The sequence below is a fragment of the Chrysemys picta genome, chromosome 3 (genome assembly GCF_011386835.1).
Source record: "Chrysemys picta bellii isolate R12L10 chromosome 3, ASM1138683v2, whole genome shotgun sequence".
NCBI lineage: Eukaryota > Metazoa > Chordata > Testudines > Emydidae > Chrysemys > Chrysemys picta.
The window spans coordinates 20,313,830-20,332,719 of NC_088793.1; the positions used below are offsets into that span (position 1 = coordinate 20,313,830).

General features: G+C 45.7%; 1 protein-coding gene across 2 annotated transcripts; it reads left to right on the plus strand.

Moving 5' to 3' along the window:
- Nucleotides 1–9,470: 9,470 nt before the first annotated feature.
- On the plus strand, nucleotides 9,471–16,765 carry MRPL19 (mitochondrial ribosomal protein L19). Of its 2 annotated transcripts, XM_024101079.3 has the most exons (7): nucleotides 9,574–9,626; nucleotides 10,320–10,393; nucleotides 11,296–11,407; nucleotides 13,002–13,120; nucleotides 13,790–13,924; nucleotides 14,925–15,106; nucleotides 16,471–16,765. In XM_024101079.3, exons 2-7 carry the CDS (start codon nucleotides 10,363–10,365, stop codon nucleotides 16,684–16,686), a joined length of 795 nt encoding a protein of 264 aa, XP_023956847.1. In that variant the 5' UTR covers nucleotides 9,574–9,626; nucleotides 10,320–10,362; the 3' UTR covers nucleotides 16,687–16,765. The 2 variants fall into 2 exon arrangements, with proteins under 2 accessions (XP_005297410.1, XP_023956847.1); XM_005297353.4 differs by lacking the exon at nucleotides 10,320–10,393 and having other exon boundaries at nucleotides 9,471–9,626.
- Nucleotides 16,766–18,890: the final 2,125 nt, after the last annotated feature.

Here is an 18,890-nt window from a genome sequence, read left to right on the forward strand (position 1 = left end):
AAAGGGGGAAAAAAGCATTAATGGTATGGCAAGGTTAACCATAAGTGAATCCAAGAGAACATACATGTCACAACTGCTGAAGTCCCAGGGACTTTTGGACTGAACAAGCTGACTTTTTTAAAATCCATCTCCATAGAAAGCAAAATCCGTGCTTTACAGAAGACTATTCCCCCCTCTCCCCTCAATAAAGTAGAAAAGTTGTTGTTTGATGGGTGTGTTATTTTAATGTATAGATTCACAACTCTAAAGGCTAGAAGGAACCATTCAATCATTATCTGACCTCTAGTATGGCAAAGGCCATAGAATTTCACCCAGTTCCCCTTGCACTGAACCCAGTTACTTGTGTTTGGTTGAACTATATCTTTCAGAAAGACCTGCTTTCCTGGCAGGTCATTTTAGATAGCCAAATAAAATTTGGATTCCTTTGGACCAGCCTGCTCTAAGATTCTGCAGTTGCCAATGATCCCAAGGAGCTATTATGGCACTTGGAGATATCTGGGACACATGGGATGATAACTGAGAACCTCAGACAGGCCCTCTTTTCCCCCCCAACCACATCCCTGCACCAGTGACCAATCGGTGGGGCTACAGCAGCTCTGCCCCACTTGAGGACACCAGTGTGGAAAATAAATCCTCCAGTGGCTGGCTAAGGCTTGAGGACATTGCAAACTTAATACAGAGCAGGATCTGAGCCACTTCACACAGGAGTAAATGAATCTACAAGGCTCAAGGCAGGGGAGACTCAGGAGCAGGGATTCTATGTCAGCTCTCCCACCAACTTGTTGTGTGACCAGTAGTGAGGTACTTGATCTATCTAGAGAAAAGGTATCAGAGCACTTTTCTCCCTTGCAGAGGGCTATAAGGTTTAGTTGTTGTTTGTGACATGTTCTGAGAAGCTAAGAAGGAAGGTGTCATAGACAGTGCACAGGATCCTGTTTGTAAGGGCTGAGGAACTTATTGGAAGGTGCTAATGTTCCATTTTTTTAAACCTTCCCTTCTCCCGTGTTGACTCCCTGCGTGTTTCAACTCTGAGCAGGGAGCATTGACAGAACGGGCACCTGGTTAGGGCAGTACGATCATTATTCTAATAAAGCACAGACTGTGAGAAGGGATCTGTTTCTGTCTGACTTCTCCTGTTATGTAACCAGTGTCAGAAAGCGACCCCACTATTGATCTAGCTTATTTCGGACATTTGGGAGTAACATTTTTTTTTATTTTAATTAAACATAACATTGTCACTTTCTGCTGTCAAGTCTTAAATTGACTAAGCTTTGCTTGAAGAGTAAAACTACTGCAACTACACGTTTTCCATGGGCCAAATCCCAACGTCCTAATGTTGCCAATACTCATTCCCCCTTTAAGAAAAGCCAGTGGGCGTTTTCCAAGTAAGGTCTGAGTGTAAGTTGAGTAAGCACTTCCAGGATTTGGTTCCACTCCATTGTTTTGGAATTCAGCCTCAGATAATAGAGTGATGATTCACAGCCAGGAGTAGACAACAATCCACTGGTAGACATTGCCCATATATTCTGGGAAAACTCACTTCCTCTATATTCAGACTGCCTTCTCCTGTGATTCCATTCCAAAGAATTCCAGGAGCCCTGAACCCACAGGAGAACTCACTACAGTTTCCACACCCACTCATCCATGCCCAGGCAGCTGCGTTGGAGAAGCCACAATTTGGCCTTGGGGTGGCTAGCTGGAGTCACAGTCCTTGAAATTTTAGGCTGCAAACATAATACATTTCAGAAACTGAAATTTGCATCATCCTTCCAGATGTACTACAGCCCCTCCCTTTCTATGTAGCCCCCATACTGTATATGTATTTATCCTCACAAGAGGAGTGCCATTACCACATTACAGGGCTTGCCTTATCAGGTCAAGCTCAGCAGCTAACCACAGCAATACAAATCCTGCCTCCGTTTCCCCTGGTTGTCCTCAGAGCTGACTGAATTTGCCCATCCTTTCCCTGCAGACTGAACCAGCAGCCAACTCACCTGTCTAGTTCAAGGCCCACCTCTAAGCACAGTTAGTACAGTTCTAATGTGAACCCATTCATAAACACCAAAGTAAATCCAGTTAAAAGGCAGCAGTCCTCCCATTCCATTGTACTCAGTTCAAGGCCCATTCTCCAGGCCAGCTACCCAAGAATGAAGGCCCTGTTTCATGATTCTTACACTCCTAGCCATTCACTATACCTTTTGCAGTTGTCCTACCACAACCCTCACCTGGAGGCTCATCCAAGTGGGCTCCCAGTGCTCCACTCCCCAAACCTCTCTACCTACAAGCCCCGCTGAGCTCCTCCGAGCTCACCCTCTTGCTCTTGAATTCAGCTTAGCTGAACTAGTTCTTCCTCTTTACCTAAGAGCCACCACATGAACATTCTACCCACCAGGGTTCACCCATTTTGGTTCTTCCCCACCTTGGTAACAGCTTCTAACTGCTGCTCTCAGACATCCTCACCAACTTTCTCCTTCTCCTCTCCCCTAACTGCTGCCTGGCTTTCTATATTAGCCAGGTGCTCTCCATCAGGCCTGAATGGGAGGCCGCTAACCCAGTCCCTCTTCAACAGGTCAATCACCTTGTGACATACCCGCCGTGTTACAGAGGGGGAACTGAAGCACAGAGAGCCAAGGTGACTTTCCTGAGGTCCCAAAAGAAGTAGGGCTGGGTTCCATAAATCCCAGACTAGGGCCCTAATCCCTAGGCTATTTTTTCTCACCCCACAACCATAATTACAGAGAATCACTGCACAGGTGTGTTTCTAGGGGGATCCCTCAGGGATCGGTTCTTGGCTCTATTTAACATTTTTATCAGTGAGCTAGAAGAAAACATAAAATCATCACTGATAAAATTTGCAGATGACACAAACATTGGAGGGGGGCGTAAATAATGAGGAGGACAGCTTGCTGAGGTCAGTGCAGGCAAGCAACATGTCTTTCAATATGGCCAAATGTAAAGTCATACATCTAGGAACAAAGAATGTAGGCCATGCTTACAAAATGGGGGGCTGTATCCTGGGAAGCAATGACTTTGAAAAAGACTTGGGTGTTAGGGTGGATACTGAGCTGAATGTGAGCTCCCAGTGTGATGCTGTGACCAAAAGCGTTCGTGGTTGGATGTATAAATAGGGAAATATCAAATAGGAGTAGAGAGGTTATATCACTGGTGTGACTGCTACTGGAATAATGTGTCCAGTTCTTGCATCCACAGTTCAACAAAGATGTTGAAAAATTGGAGAGGTTTCAGAGAAGAGTCATAAGAATGATTAAAGGATTGGGAAACGTGCCTTTATAGTGAAAGGCTCAACCAGCTCAGTCTATTTATCTTAAAAGAGAAGGTTAAAGGATGACTTGATCACAGTCCCTAAGTACCTACATGGAGAATAGAAATTTGGATAACAAAGTACTCTTCAGTTTAGCAGTCAAAGGTATAATAAGATCCAGTGGCGGGAAATTGAGGCTAGACACATTTAAATTAGATATAAGGAATAAACTGTGAGGTTATTAACCACTGGAACCACTTACCAATGGTTGTGGTGGATTCTTCATCACTGGAAATTTTAAAATCAAAATTGGATGTTTTTTCTCAAAGACCTCATATAGTTCCAACAAGAATTAATTCAGGGATCTCCAATGGCCTGTGTGATGCAGGTCAGACTAGATGATCATAATGGTCCCTTCTGGCCTTATAATATATGAATTAACACCATGTCCCCAACAACTGTCCTGTTTTATAAAAGACTGTTTCAGTATTATAATCCTAAAATTATGCAGGTTTTCATGCTGTTTCATTCCTTGTGATAGGTAATGTGGGAAGGGAACTCTTCCTATCCCATCTCTCATCTGCTAAGAAAATTGAGTCAAGGTGGGAGGGTTTCTAGTTTGCTTATAAATCTCTAAAAATAGAGAGGACAAAGCATTTGAATATATATTGTAAGGACTAATCATGCATTGGCATGGGATGGAATAAATATGTGATAGAATTTAATGATGGGGTGAGGGAACTATGATGCCATTAGGAATACACTCAGCAATGGTGGAACAAGGAGCTAATAAATTGTTTTTATGTTTTTAGCCAGTGCTAAAAGGCTAAAATCTTCATCCACAGGGACATTTATAAATCTTAGGTCCTTACTTTTCTCTATCAAAAGAACCTATGCACCTATTTTTGCCTGTTTGGTGGCCTCCCTAATTAGCATGGTTATTTGGATTATCCCCAAATTACTTCCCCACCCCACCCCATGCAACTTTCCCCACCCCATGCATCATCTCTCAACAGTGCTAGCCTATTGCCATGGACTGAAAAATCCTTGGGGAGAGGAATCTTTGCTGAAAGTAAAATATCTAGTTCTTGTTGATGGAACTTTTTTATTTTCAAGGTTAGAGTGCCCCCTGCTGGCCCCCAGATCTTCAGAATAGTATAATTCAGAATGTGATTAATCCAGCTGTATTAAATCAGCAAATGCTAAGTAGTACCTGCCTTTGTCCCAATGACAGGTTAGGATGCAAACAGCTGAAACATCACATTCTCTCACAAACCATGCTAATTCTCTCATGCTATGTAATGGCTCACGCAGACCACAACATCAGCTGCCACCAATAAACAGGTATGCAGAACCTTTCCAGGCAGGTGCATGCAGAGGTTTCTATCACAATGGTAAAGACTCCATCAGTCTTCTAACTATAGATAACTCCAGGACTTTTTACATGTCTCCAGAGGCTTTTTAACAATTAAACTCACCAAAGAAATAAATCTCTGAACTTTGCATGGCTGTTCACATCTTTCTTTATTGTGTTCCTTTGGTCAGATTTGCAGACAACACCCAAACTGGAGGGATTCGCAAACACATGGGAGGACAGAACCTAACTGCAAGGCAATATGTGGTCTAATGCTTTATGAAGAATGTCTCCCCTCAGCCAAAGGGGAGATTTTGACTACCTTTGTGCTCTCCTAATTATGGACTCTTCCACGGGCCAAAACAGTAATTTAGAGCAGCTCCTGGACATTCCAACTTATATGCAGTGTTGTAACTTATGGTAGTCTGCTCAGGGCTGCCTATGGCATTTCCCAGAAATCCTGTAGTGCCGTGTGCTAGGGCCTGCCCACATCTGCACTCAGCCCCATCCATGGCATACCCCTACGCAGGGATTAAGAGAAGAACAGCAGCTGCACTTGTGCTGGGTGAATTCTCCTGTATTCTGTTGCAGTGCTGTTTAAATTATATATAGGGGCCAGAGCAGGTGACAGAATCTGTTTCATGGTGTGATTAAAGCAGTGGAGGATGTTAGAAACAGGGGTGGATTCAGTACTAATAAAGTTAATCACACAGGGAGGAAATAAACCACAGAGATACAAAGTTAGGGAATGTAATCACATACCCTACCCATTGCATTAGTTTTGCCTTATCTCTTTAAAGTAACCAGAATATTACTTTTTCTTGTAACAATATCTGATTGCAACAAGTGTGACTCAGGACTGGAAAACTGGGAGATGTATGCATAGGGAGGATCTCTGTCTAACACTGTTGAAAAAGATGCCCTGAAAAAGCTTCAGAAGGTGAGCTCCTGACAAAACCTGGCATCACCTTCTAACTGCATAATTTGCTGCACTAGACTACTACATCTACACCACAGACTTAGGTTGATCAGGTATGCAAAGAGGTGTGATTTGTGACTGACAAAGCTGTGAAGTCCTTTGTGTAGATGCAACTATAATGTGCTTTTACCAGTATAGCTTCTTTGCACGGGGGGTTACTAGCCAGCTACACAGTACAACTTTGCCAGTGTTGCTGTTGTGGTATATCAGCGATCCTAAACCAGTCAAGCACTCCCACAACATGGCTGTAAACCAGTGGTCTTCAACCTTTTTACACCCAAGATCACTTTTTGAATTTAAGGGCAACCCAGGATCTACCCCGCCTCTTCCCCAAAGCCCTGCCCCACTCACTCCATCCCCCCCCCTCTCTCAGTCACTGCCACTTGCTCTCCCCCACCCTCACTCACTTTTACCAGGCTGGGGTTCGGGAGGGGGTGAGGGGTGCAAGCTCTAGGAGGGAGTTTGGGTGCAGGAGGGGGGTGCAGGAGGGGGCTCCAGGCTTGGGCAGAGTGTTGGGGTGCAGGAGGTACAGGGTGCTGGCTCTGGGAGGGAAGTTAGAGCTGGGGCAGAGTGTTGGAGTGCAGGAGGGGGTGGGGGTGCTGGCTCTGGGAGGGGGGTCAGGGATGGGGCTTGGGGTGCCGGAGGGGGTTCAGGGTATAGGAGGGAGTATGGGGTGCTGGCTCTGGGAGGGGGCTCAGGGTGCAGGAGGGGGTATGGGGTGCTGGCTCTGGGATGGGATTCAGGGCTGGTTTGGGATGCTGGCTTTGGGACTGGGCTCAAGGCTGGGGGTGCAGGAGTGGGTTTGGGTACTTGCTCCAGGAGGGGATTGGGGTGCAGCCTCCCGCCGAGCAGCACTTACCTCCAGCAGCTCCTGGTCACCGGTGCAGCATGGCTGCCGCTAAGGCACGCTCCCTGCCAACCCCAGCCCCACACCGCTCCCGGAAGGGACCAATGCGCCCCTGCAGCACCTGGGGGGGGCTGCGTGTGGCACGTGGCTCCGCGTGCTACCCCTCTCTGCAAACACTGCCCCCGCAGCTCCCACTGGCCACAGCTCCCCGTTCCCGGCCAATAGGAGCTGCGGGGGTGGTGCTTGCAGGCAGGAGCAGCGTGCGGAGGGAGTCCAATGCCTGCCCACCCCTGGGGCCGCACTGGCTGCTTCCAGGAGCATCATGGGACCAAGGTAGGCAAGGATTATCCAGTCTCATAGACTTTAAGGTCAGAAGGGACCATCATGATCATCTAGTCCAGTGGTTCCCAAACTGGGTTTCATGAACTCCTGGGGGTTCGCAAAAATGTTACAGGGGGTTCTCGGGGGAAAATTCCCTAACGGCGGACAGAGCTGTCCCTAGGGACCCCGGGGCCAGCAGCCCGGAGCCCCTGGACTTCCAAGAGCTAAGCAGATCAAAGCAAGCAGATCTATCACACTGAGGAGATTTAAACTTCAAGACTCCTTATAAGACATGGAAAGGGAGGTGGATATTTTCTGCTGTTTTTAAAATTAAATAGGCAGCGTGTACTGTTTTTAAAATTATTATGAAGAACAAGTTTAAGCTTTGTTGTAACATGCGTTGTTTGTCTGGACTGCTCAAGACCTGAATGCTTGTGTAGGAGGAACTCTTTGAGTTGGCTTCTTAAATACCTTCATGCTGGTTCACATCTGATACTCCTTGATGAAACATAGGAGCCTTGTCTTATAACAGACTTATTCAAGGTGATACAAGCTACGAAAGTGAAATCTTGGAAGTGTTGCCATTTTCATAATGCAATAAAGATACTGTATTGATAAATAATAATTAATAATACATAGTGTGTAATAAGCATGTCACAAAAATAAATGTTATATTTCCAAGATCACTGCTTTTATAATTTATATTCAGGTAAAGGAGAAAATCCCTGGAAATATTATTTTTAAGAGGGGGTTCACAAGACTTGACATTTTAGTGAAAGGGGTTCACAGGTTGTTAAAGTTTGGGAACCACTGATCTAGTCTGATCACCTGCACATTGCAGGCTACAAAACCTCACCCACCCACTTCTGAAATAGATTTTTAACCTCTGGCTAGTTAATGAAGTCCTCAAATCATGGTTTAAAGCAGAGGTCCCCAAACTAGGGGGGCATGGTGGGATGTTTGGGGGGGTCGAGGTCTGCTCTGGCTCCAATTCCAGCCACGGCCCCCGCACCTGGCCCTGTAGCCAGCCTCAGCCTGGCTGCTGGCCCCTACTGCAGCTCGGTTGTGGCTCGCTTCTGACTCTAGCCTTGGCCTCTGGCTGCGACTCTGTCCCCAGCCCCACTCCCGGACCCAGCCCCACCCTCAGCTGCTGCCCCAGCCTCGGCCCCCTTACCCCGTCTGCATCCTCCTACCCTCCAAGCTGCACCCTGCTCCCAAGCCCCGGGGGGGGCGGGTCGTCACCCTCAAAAGTTTGGAGACCACTGGTTTAAAGGCTTCAAGTTACAGAGAATTCACCATTTACACTAGTTTAAATCTGCTAGTGACCTGTGCCCCATGCTGTAGAGGAAGGCAAAATCCCTCAGGGTCTCTGCCAATCTGACCTGGGGGGAAATTCCTTCCCAATCCGAAATATGGCAATCAATTAGGCCCTCGGCACACAGGGCCAGCTTTAGCAGGTGCGGGGCCCCACGCCAGGACGCAAATTGTCTCGCGTCCCACCCGCCCCGGCCCCACCCTCTCCCCAAATCCCCGCCCTGGCCCCGCCCCCTCACTGCCCCATTGGATCCCTCCCCAAACCCCCACCCTGGCCCCGCGTCTTCCCCAAGCACGCCGCATTCCTCCCCCTCACTCCTCTCTCCCAGGCTTGTGCTGATCAGCTGTATGGCGGCACAAGCGCTGGAGGGAGGGGGGAGAAGCAGGACGTGGCGCTTTTTTTTTTTTTCCCCGCTCCGCTGGCAGCCCCGGACGTTGCGGGGCGCTCTTAGGCACAGGGCCCCATTCTGGGGAATTGGCCGAATCGGCTTAAAGCCGGCCCTGCCGGCACATAGGCAAAACCCACTAGGCAGATAGCTGGGAAAGAATTCTCTGTAGTAACTCAGAGCCCTCTCCATATAGTAGGGTTACCATATCTCATAAATAAAAAAAGAGGACCCTCCACAGGCCCTGGCCCCGCCCATTTCCCCACCCTAGCCCCGCCCCAACTCCGCCCCTTCCCCACCCTAATTCCGCCCCCTCCTCCCTCCCACTCCCAGCCAGGGGGAAAGGGCTGCCCCAGCACTACCGGCTTCAGGGTTTGCCGGGCAGCCCCCAGACCCTGCGCCCCCAGCCGGCGCTTCCCCAGCGCAGCTGGAGCCCGGGAGGGGAAGCGCCCAGCCGGGGGCGCAGGGTCTGGAGGCTGCCCAGCAAACCGTGAAGCCGGTAGCGCTCGGGCTTTGGGCAGCCCCCTTGCCTCCAGACCCTGTGCCCCCAGCCAGGCACTTCCCCGCCCGGGCTCTGGCGGCGCAGGGTCCAGAGGCACAGGGGCTGCCCGAAGCCAGTAGCGCTCGGGCAGCCTGGCTCTTAAACAGAGCCGAAGAGTCGGGGAGGAGCAGAGCCGCCATTTTCCCGGACATGTTCGGCTTTTTGGCAATTCCCCCCGGACGGGGGTTTGAGTGCCGAAAAGCCGGACATGTCCGGGAAAAAGAGGACGTATGGTAACCCTACCATATAGTGTCTCGTCTCCAGCTATTGGGGACTTTTGCTACTGGCAGTTACCGTTAAGCCACATCATACCATTCCCCCCATAAATTTATCAAGCTTAATCTTGAAGTCGGTTCGGTTTTTTGCCCCCATTGCTCTCCTTGGAAGGCTGTTCCAGAACGTCTCTTCGGGAAACCAGCCCCGCCTCCGAGGCAGGGCCCCGCCCGCCCTGAAGCCTCGTTCCGCTTTCGCGGGTAGTTTGGGACGCTGCGCGGGCCGTAGCTCCGTGGGGGCTTGTGGGTGCGCGCGCATTCGCCGGGGAAATTAGCCAGAGCCGTCATGGCCGCCGCCTGCTGGAGGGCCCTCGCTAGGGCGTCCGCCGCCCGGCCCGGAGCGCGCTGCCGTAAGGAGCCGGGGCTCCGCCCGCTCATGTCACCTGATCTCAGCCCCCTCCCCGGGACTTCGCCCTCAGCCCCCAAAAGGCCGGGGGGGAACCAGGCTCCTGCCTCCCCGTCACTGCCCCCTTCGCCGGGGGAGGCCGGGCTCGCCCTGGCCTGCTCCCTGCCGCCCCGCTCTCCCGTCCTCTTCCCGGGGCGGGCCTGCCTGGGTCCTGTCTCCCCTTTTCCCGCCACTGCCCCTTTTGTGGAGGGGCTGCCTGGGTCCTGCCCGCCGGCCGCTCCCCGGCCACTACCCCCTTTGTGCGGAGGCACCTGGGGCCCTGCTCCCTCTCCCCGGCCATTGCCCCCTTTGTCGGGGAAGGGGGCGCTGCCTGGGTCCCTGCTCCCCCATCAGTGTCCCCCTTCACGGGAGGGGCTGCCTGGGCACCTGCCCACTTCACCGCCCCCTTTACTGGGGTGCTGCCTGAGTTGCTGTGCCCTTCACTGCCCCCTTTGCGCACAGGGGTGCTGCCTGGATCCCTGCTTCCAGCCCCCTCACCCCTCCGCCTTTTTGGGAGGGGAGTGCTTTCTCTGGCCCTGGAATGTGTGTCACACCTGATTACATTGCTTTGGGTTACATCCTCACGCAGTGTCTTTGCGCTCATTTTCTCTCTGTAAAAATCTCTCAAACCCTTCTTTCCAAATTGACAATTGTATAGATTACCCTAGTTTTCAGGTTGCAGAGATCTGCTAAGAAGAAGGATGGTTTTGTGGTTCTGGTCCAGGACTGAGAGTGAGGAGAGTTGTACTTTTATTCCCTATTCTGTTTTGGACTGTGTGACCTTGGGCCAGTTATTTAGCCTTAACTGCTTCACTTGTACAAAGGACATACTTATATTTGAGAAGCCTAGTTAATGTAAATTGTAACCCAAATTTTACATGCGATAGTGTTATAGAAATTGTAAAGTATTACTAATTGCTGAGCTGATAAATGTATTATAAATTGTAGGTGTTTCTTACTAAATCAAAGAGCACTCAGGAGTTATGGTGCTTTTGAGGGAGATATTTCAATGAACTATTATATTCATCACTTTTTTCCCTAAGGGTCTGATCTTGCAGTGAGCTCTACGTAGATCTTGGAGGATCAAGGCATGCAAAAGTATTTTTGTACTTTCAGTGTGATACGGCAGTAATAAGTCCTTTTGAAATGTTCAAATAGTAGTAAAACATAAAAGTACCTGAGACTTCTGCAAATCACTGAGGAGAAAGTATTAAAGTCTGTAGGTTAAAAATAGATTTAGATGAGTTTAGTCTTAGCTTGACTTTATTTAAGCCGTTATTGCTTAAATATTTTCCATCTGAAAGCTGTTCTAAAATGTGATGCTTAAACCAGAGGAAAAAATATATCATTTTTCTTAATCTCCTTTTGACTCATCTAAAACTTCTTGCATTAGCTTCTCAGTTTCCTTCTATCATATGAGCATCTAACAAAGGAAGGCATGATCTTTTCCTATTGCCTTAAGATGGTACTGGTGGATCAGAAGAAGCACACTGTGAACGTTCATACACATATAGTATTTTGAAGGGTTGAGAGTTGCTTACATTATAATTGTATGCATACTTGTTATGGAGGTTGCTTTTACTCCTGATTGAAATAGGTTTATTTTCAACACCATCTTGTTTCTGTCTCTGAAGGGTGCTTCTCTTCCTCTGGACTTCTGAGGGCTAACAGTGGAGAACCTACAAAATTTCAGCCGCCTCCAAAGCCAGTTATTGTTGACAAACATAAAGAGGTAGTAGAGAGAAGGTAGGATACTCCGTTGCTTAACATAGTGCATAGTTAGACTTCTTAAAAGTTGCTGCTCCCTTGCTTAGTCTTCAGTCGAGTTATTAAGAGCACCTCCTGAAATCAACTAAGCACCGTTATGCAAAGTATAGTAAACATTTGCTAAGGTCTAGCGGAGACAATTTGTCAAAAAATGGGCTTAAAATACCTCTTCCTGTGACTTGCATCCACAAAAATAGTGATTCATGGATAAGTCTATGTAGTTGTAAACTACAAGTCTAGGTTGTGTTTTGTTGAGCTTCATTATATTAAATGCATGTGTATCTTCAGTACAACAGTCTGTCGTAGGGAGAAAGTGCATGCAAGTGGACATTGAGAGACCTGGATTGTGATTCTGGCTCTGCTGCTGACCACCTGCTGAGCAAGTCACTCTTTGTAAAATGTTGCTGCCACTGGTGCTGGTATCCTCAGTGAGAACGCTAGTGTGGAAAGGGCACACGTGTTTCTATTATTGTATCACCTAACCTGCTCTGGCCAACATTAGGTGATTAAAATGTTTCTGCACTGTTAGTGGTAGTGCAACATTGGGAGATTTCCCAAAGAAGTCTAGTGTGTAATCAGCCTAGGAGTGGGGAGAGTTTCTTAGAATCTGAACTTTGGCACCCGTTCAGCTCTTGGCCAGTCATCTCAGACTGGTAAGGGTTTTCTTTACTTGAAACTGTCTTCATAAGGGGTAAGATTCTGTGCTGCACTTCTTAGAACTTGTAGCCAAGAGGGATTCTCTCCCCTCCCCCCCGCCCGGCAAGTTAAACTACCTTTTCTGCCCTCCGGGGTCCAGAGCAGCCCTTTGGGGCTAACTTGTGGTAGCCTCCCTGGGCTACCCTACAGACAGCAGCACTGACCAGAATCTCTGCTGTTGTGTGTGCTGTGCTTCCACTGCATAACCATGCCCCTACAACAGGGTTTGCGAAGTGGTCCTTAGAGGACCACCTCAATCTGTCTTCCTAATTTTCTGTGTCAGGCAATTCCAGCCAGATCAAGGGTTTTTATAGTCCCTCTATGCACTTCTGGCCCCATTATCCCATGTAAAGGAGTGGGGGTGAAAATCTCACCCATGGTGTGTCTTGTGGACTCCCATCTGCTAGGAGCAAGAGAGACCTTTTACAACTTGTTTCACGCACAATACTATTCAGCCATGAGCCATCCAATGTTAAGTACTCACTGCTAACATGGGTTAAAATTGAACCATGAAAGGTTCCATTACTAATCCTCCTTGTCCACAGTTCTAATGCTCAAAAGTGATAGCAGTGACAAAAGTGATAAATAATAGAAAATTATCATGCACCCAAAAGGCCAATGAGTATTGTAGGCACTTGTAGCTGCAAAATATCTGAACACAAACTACACATCTTCTCATTGAAAGAAACTTGGAGCACTCAAATCAGGAATTGCAAAAACTGCTATTTATGTCAGTGTGAAGGTAACCTGCACACATGAATAGCAGAGGTCTTTAATGTGTAAACCAAATATTTTTAATTCAGTACTATGGTAAGTTGTAGGTTTTAACACAAATTACTTCTGTCTTATACTCATAAAGGTTTTGACTTCCCCACAGGTTCTTGAGTCCTGAATTTATTCCCCCCAGAGACCGAACAGATCCTCTTAAATTCTATATTGAAAGAACTGACATGATACGAAGGCGAAAAGTGCTCGACGTTCCAGAGTTCTATGTTGGTCAGTTAACAGCATTAGGATTTTTAATAACTTTTCCAGTATTGGTCATTGATATACTTTAAAAAAATTAATAGCATAGCTTTATAACAATGTTACTATTTTCTGCTGCCAAATTTAATGGACAATTAATAGAATGTATGATTAATAGAAGTATCGCCATTTGAACTCAATGAAAACATTGAGGTTAGTTTTCTAGATGCAGACATTCTCTATGCATTAAGCAACAGAGGGTCCTGTGGCACCTTTAAGACTAACAGAAGTATTGGGAGCATAAGCTTTCGTGCTCCCAATACTTCTGTTAGTCTTAAAGGTGCCACAGGACCCTCTATTGCTTTTTACAGATTCAGACTAACATGGCTACCCCTGCGATACTCTCTATGCATTGCTTACAACTTAAACACTGCAGTGTGCATGTGGTCCAAGAAGTTTTTGTCTATAACTTTCCTGTTTATAGACACAAGTAAATAGCATTAATGATGTGAACTAAATCTTTAAAGGCAAAGAAATTTTATATTTTTATATAAATATTTAAGCCTACATTTTGTAAATTCAGTCTGTTTCTTAGAAAGCTTAATTTAGTTGTGTGTGTCTATTAATGTCTGCATTTAAAATCTGACTCCTTCTCCATGTTCCAGGAATGATTTACTGACTAGTCTCTCCTTTGGACAGGAAGCATCCTTTCTGTTACCACAGCAGATCCATATGCCAGTGACAAAACCAGCCGTTTTGTAGGAATTTGCATTCAAAGAGGAGGAAAAGGACTTGGTGCTACCTTTGTGCTTCGGAATATTATAGAAGGGCAGGGTATGTCTTTGTACAGCTTTCATTTTTACATTAGGACTATTAAATGGAGGAGCTATAGTATTTAAACTGTATATGAAATGGTATAGAAATCTTGTTTGCAGTTGGGATGGTATTAGAGTATTAAAGGAAAATCATCTTGCATACTACTGTTTCTTGTTAGGTTTAACACAAGATGCACTGCAAGATGCAATGAGACCTTGGTGTACAGTATATCTCAGTTGCTTAAAAATCTGGCACATCTGGGCTGATCTCATGTTTCAACTCTGGTCAGAAGTAATACATCTACTAACTTCATTTACGAACTAACTTTGTAGTAGATGGATTTTAATATTATTCTAACAGCCTTACAAAAAACACTTTGTTTTGTAGTAGCAGCTAGGGCCCAACTGAGAGTAAAGTACCATTGTGCTAGGCACTGTGCGAACAGAGTAATACAGTCTAGGCCTCATAGAGCTTAATCTTGATTCTCACTTGTTTCATAGCAGTCCTACATCACCTCATTTCTAACCCAAGCTACATTTGACTCTAGGTCTCCATAATGGAAGACCAATGTAGCAGCCTACTGCCTCACACACCTTCTTTCTGGTGCACTTTAAAGCCATTGTAGGGCAATACAGGCATTGCTTTGTCTGCATTACTATAAATATAAGCAGGAATTAGGCATTCCTTATTTTGCTTAAATAAATATCACAGGTGAGTAATCACCATTGTACCTAAAATACATTGAATAATTTAAAATCCATGCTTGTGGCTCCCTCTTAAATTTATACTTATAAGTGCCTCTGCCTTGAGCTAGTCTAGACCACAGACTTTAATTTTTTTGTAAAAGAGAAATGTATACAATACTGTATTCAAAAAATGGACCCAAAATGTAACAAAACACTGTCCTCAATTAATATAAGGCTCTGAAACACTAAACTGCAATATATCAAACCCAGACTAGGTTTCTTGTGGCCCCTGATTCTCAGCTACAAGTTAAATAATTGTTTGTTGTCTTAAGGTGTTGAGTTTTGCTATGAACTGTACAATCCTCGAATCCAGGAGATCAAGGTTTTGAAGCTGGAGAAGAGACTAGATGACAACCTGATGTATTTACGGGATGCTTTGCCTGTATATAGTACTTTTGATGTGAACATGAAACCTGTGCCCCATTCAGCTAATGATGAAATTCCTGTAAACCAGGTATGAGTCCGGTGTGATAGAAGTTTGGTGGGAAAGTGAGGAGGTGATTCAAAGTGATTGTAATAAAATATAAACACTTCATATCTGATGTGTTAGCTTGAATCTAGCCCTCTAAGACCACTGAACTGTTATCAGGTGCTACATATAAAACAAGTTTGGTCTTATTCTGTTTTTATAGTGAATAATCATCCACAATGCAGTTGAGCTATCTGTTGTTTTTAACAGAGAACAAGGATGGATTGGGCATAAAAAATAAATCATCTTTGGGAGGTGGGCTCTCCAGGGCAGAGTTGAGACACGTGTAGGCGGTTATGTGGAGAAGCTTTCTCCATGTTGTATGTGTTCTGTAGATGTGACTTAAATGTCTGCCTGACATCCCTGGAACTCTTTGATTATTAAGTTGTCTTTTTTTTTTTTTTTTTTTTTTTTTTTTTTTTTAGGAGAATCTGTGTGTAAAAGTACACAAGGGAGGAATGCTAGTAGACAACAACTTATTGTCATGCTGAGGGTAGAAATTTCGGTGGCTGTAAAGTAGATCATTTCTTTCCAAAAGACTTAAATCAAATACATCTGCTACCCTCTTCATTAGCTCAGGAAGACTTGTAGAAGGTAGTGGGGGATACATATCCCATGCCGGTTCAAGTATGCAAATCCTGTACTGTGCCATATTTGGTACCATCCATTAGAGGAATCACCATCTTCCGAGTTTAATACTTAACTACTTTAAGTTCTTGTATAATGTTTATCACTATGCTAAAAGCAGTGTGGCCTGCATATGCTTATGTCTAATGGGCCATGTAGTGGTTAGGGCTACTCAATACAAAAAGGCATTGACCAACTGCAGGGGGAAACCAAAATAGAGTGTCAGAAAAAAATTAAGTATTGGAAGTTTGATCTTAAGTGTGAACATGTGGAACTTGAGGATGATGGAGGGTGGATGACTGTTTAACTGTCCAGTAACAATTAATAGCTCAAAGGGGGAGGGAATATTTTAAGTGATTCGTTAGTAAATCAAGGACTAACAGCCCTGCTACTGAAGAGGAAAAACAAGTTGTGAGATAAGACCACATCTAACTTTGATCAGAAGTGGGGTTCAAAAGTAGATTGAGAATAGATGAGCCTTGTCTACAGAACAGTTAGGCATGAAATGACTATGTGCACAAGTTTCTTCAGGAATAAATTCTAGTTATCCAAACAACTGATCAGTAGCTCTTTAGAGCTGATCTTACAATCAGACTTGGCATCGCTTTCTTTTAGAGCAAAAAGACAAGTAGGGCCAAGTTGAAAATGCATCCTAATGCAAAAAAGTCAAAGTTGTATGAAGAGTTGCATCTTATGTATTCTTTACTTGTTTCCAATCCTAGCTGAAGGTCAAAATGAAACCTAAACCCTGGACAAAACGTTGGGAACGGCCAAAATTTAACATTCAAGGAATCAGCTTTGAACTATCTGAAGAAATGATGAAAGAAGCACAAAAGTGGAGCCAGCCCTGGATACAGTTTGATATGCTGCGAGAATACGATACTTCAAAATTAGAGAAGGAAATATGGAAAGAAGTGAATGAAGAGCTAAAAAAATGATACTGCTTTTATATGGAGATTACTGAGGAGGGAGGCCCCCTGAATTTTTTAATATACAATTCTTCAATTGTGTAAGACTTGTGTACAATAAAGTTAATATTTCAAAAAAGTAGTATATTTGCGTATATACAGTGCAGCGGTTTTAACCTCCTTTAGTTCCCACTGTTGAGGTGGGGGCAGTGAGTCCTATTGTCTTCAGTAAAATCGTGAGAACTAGCTTACCAAAGTACTATGTCTAGCCCCCTTTTCCAGGCATTCTCAGTCTTTAAGGTAACAAAACAGGTCCACACTGCTACACGTTTCATGTTACTCATTTGACGACAGGCCATAAGCGCCTCCCTGGATTCAGGTAGTATATGTTCTTTTGCAATTAACATATCCCTCCAGCCATGAAATTTTTTTTTTTTTTTTAATCCATTTGTTAGCTGCCTCAACTAAGACTTTCTGGCAGTCGCTGCTTTGGTAGACTGACTTGTTTTCCCAGTTTTGTCAAGACACATCTTCCTGTGCTGTGATGGTTTTGTTGTCTATTGTCTAACCAACCACCACCACCACACGCACTTTCATTCCTTGCTTGTTTAAATACAATAGGAGGTGTATGTCTGACTAGTTGAGTGATATTGCTGAACAGGAAGGTAGGATTACATCTCAAAACTAAAAGTTAAGTAAGCCTTGAGTGAAAACACTGGGCACTAGGAGTGTACCAACCAGGAAGGCTGTCCCTGCCCTCAGGAGCACATGGACTAAGACAGACAGAACATTTCACAAAATGATCAGAGTGGCAGTTGAGTTTCAATTTTTTGGTGTGTTGTTTAAACACCTAAAAGCCAGATTCAGGCTCTTCATGCTTGAGATTGTAAAACATGCACATGACTCTGAGCCATTATTCACTCTTATCACTAGTTTACAAATTTGAAGTTGATTTGATTCTCCTCTTCCTCTTCCCCACCCACAGTTTATTAAACTCCTAATAATTAATCCCACTTAACATAGCAAAGCCTGCCCAAGTTGTTGCCTTCCCTTTTTCTGTAAGGTATGAGGAGTTGTTCCTGCTCTCATTGATGAAATGGTATGTATCCTACTCGAGCTAGAAGGATCTACCACTAGTAGTTACTGAGGGAGAAATGTTACACCTCTACCCTGATATAATGTGGGTTCACATACAACGCAGTAAAGCTCTGACATGCTGCTTTGAGCAGCGTGTTAAGGGTGCCGGCCAGGGGCTTGGATAAGGGGCAGAGAGTCTCAGGGGGTGGTCAGGGGCTCCCCTCCAGGATCTGGGAGGCAGGAGCTGTGGGAGGGGCACTTTTGGGGGCCCTGCAGTTCCAGCGTGGCCCGGGGGATTAGCAGGGGGCCAGGAGCAGCCCACTGCGCTTCCCTTGCCACTCCACCAGCTCCCACTCGTGGCGCTCTACTTCCTGCCACAGGTGAGCACAGGGGGGCATCCTTTCCCCAACCTCCTCGCACTCACCAGCAGTGGGAAGCGGAGCGCCGCAGCTGGGAGCTGGCGGAGTGGAGCAGGCTGGGGTCACGTTGCTCCACTTCCTGCTGGTGAGTGCCTGTCGGGGGGTGTGGATAGGGGTCAGGGTCCTGGGGGTGATTAGGGATAGGGGTGTCTGGAGGGGGTGGTCAAGGGCCAAGGAGCAGGGGGGCCAAAACAAGTTCAATATAATGCGGTCTCACCTATAACGCAGTGAGATTTCTTGTCTCCCGAGGACCGTGTTATATCAGGATAGAGGTGTACTTTGAACAGTCTATGACACACAAGACCCTGGAAGCATAGAAACTTTGAGAGAGATGTGGCCTGGGACTAGTCAAACTTTTCTATCTCTAAAGATTATATGTATCAGTCTGAGCTAGGAATTCTATGTTAGGTTTATCAGAAAGGTTACCAAGCTTCCCCCAAGAAAATTGGCTTGGGGGGGCGATAATTAGATTTCAGGACAAGTAAACAATTCCAAAGAAGTATTCCCTGCTGAATTGCATGTACTGGTTCAGACTGGGTTCAAGAGGCCCAGCAAATAAAGAACTTTAAGAATAAAGGGTCAGACTCAACCGAGCCACATCCCTCTCTCTGATTTAAAAAAAACCAAAAACTGACAATTGTACCCAAGAGGATATGCCTCCTTTTCCTATTGTACTCATTTGTCTTTGGACAATAAATTTAGCTATGGTTGGTTATTGGGTCTCAATCATTTTTAAGA

What these genes read in the sequence shown, in the direction of transcription:
- MRPL19 (XM_005297353.4), top strand. Translation starts at nt 9,563, where the DNA reads ATGGCCGCCGCCTGCTGGAGGGCCCTCGCTAGGGCGTCCGCCGCCCGG. An exon ending in AAAGAGGTAGTAGAGAGAAG is followed by an intron (nt 11,408 to 13,001) that starts GTAGGATACTCC and finishes ACTTCCCCACAG; the next exon opens with GTTCTTGAGTCCTGAATTTA. An exon ending in CGTTCCAGAGTTCTATGTTG is followed by an intron (nt 13,121 to 13,789) that starts GTCAGTTAACAG and finishes TCCTTTGGACAG; the next exon opens with GAAGCATCCTTTCTGTTACC.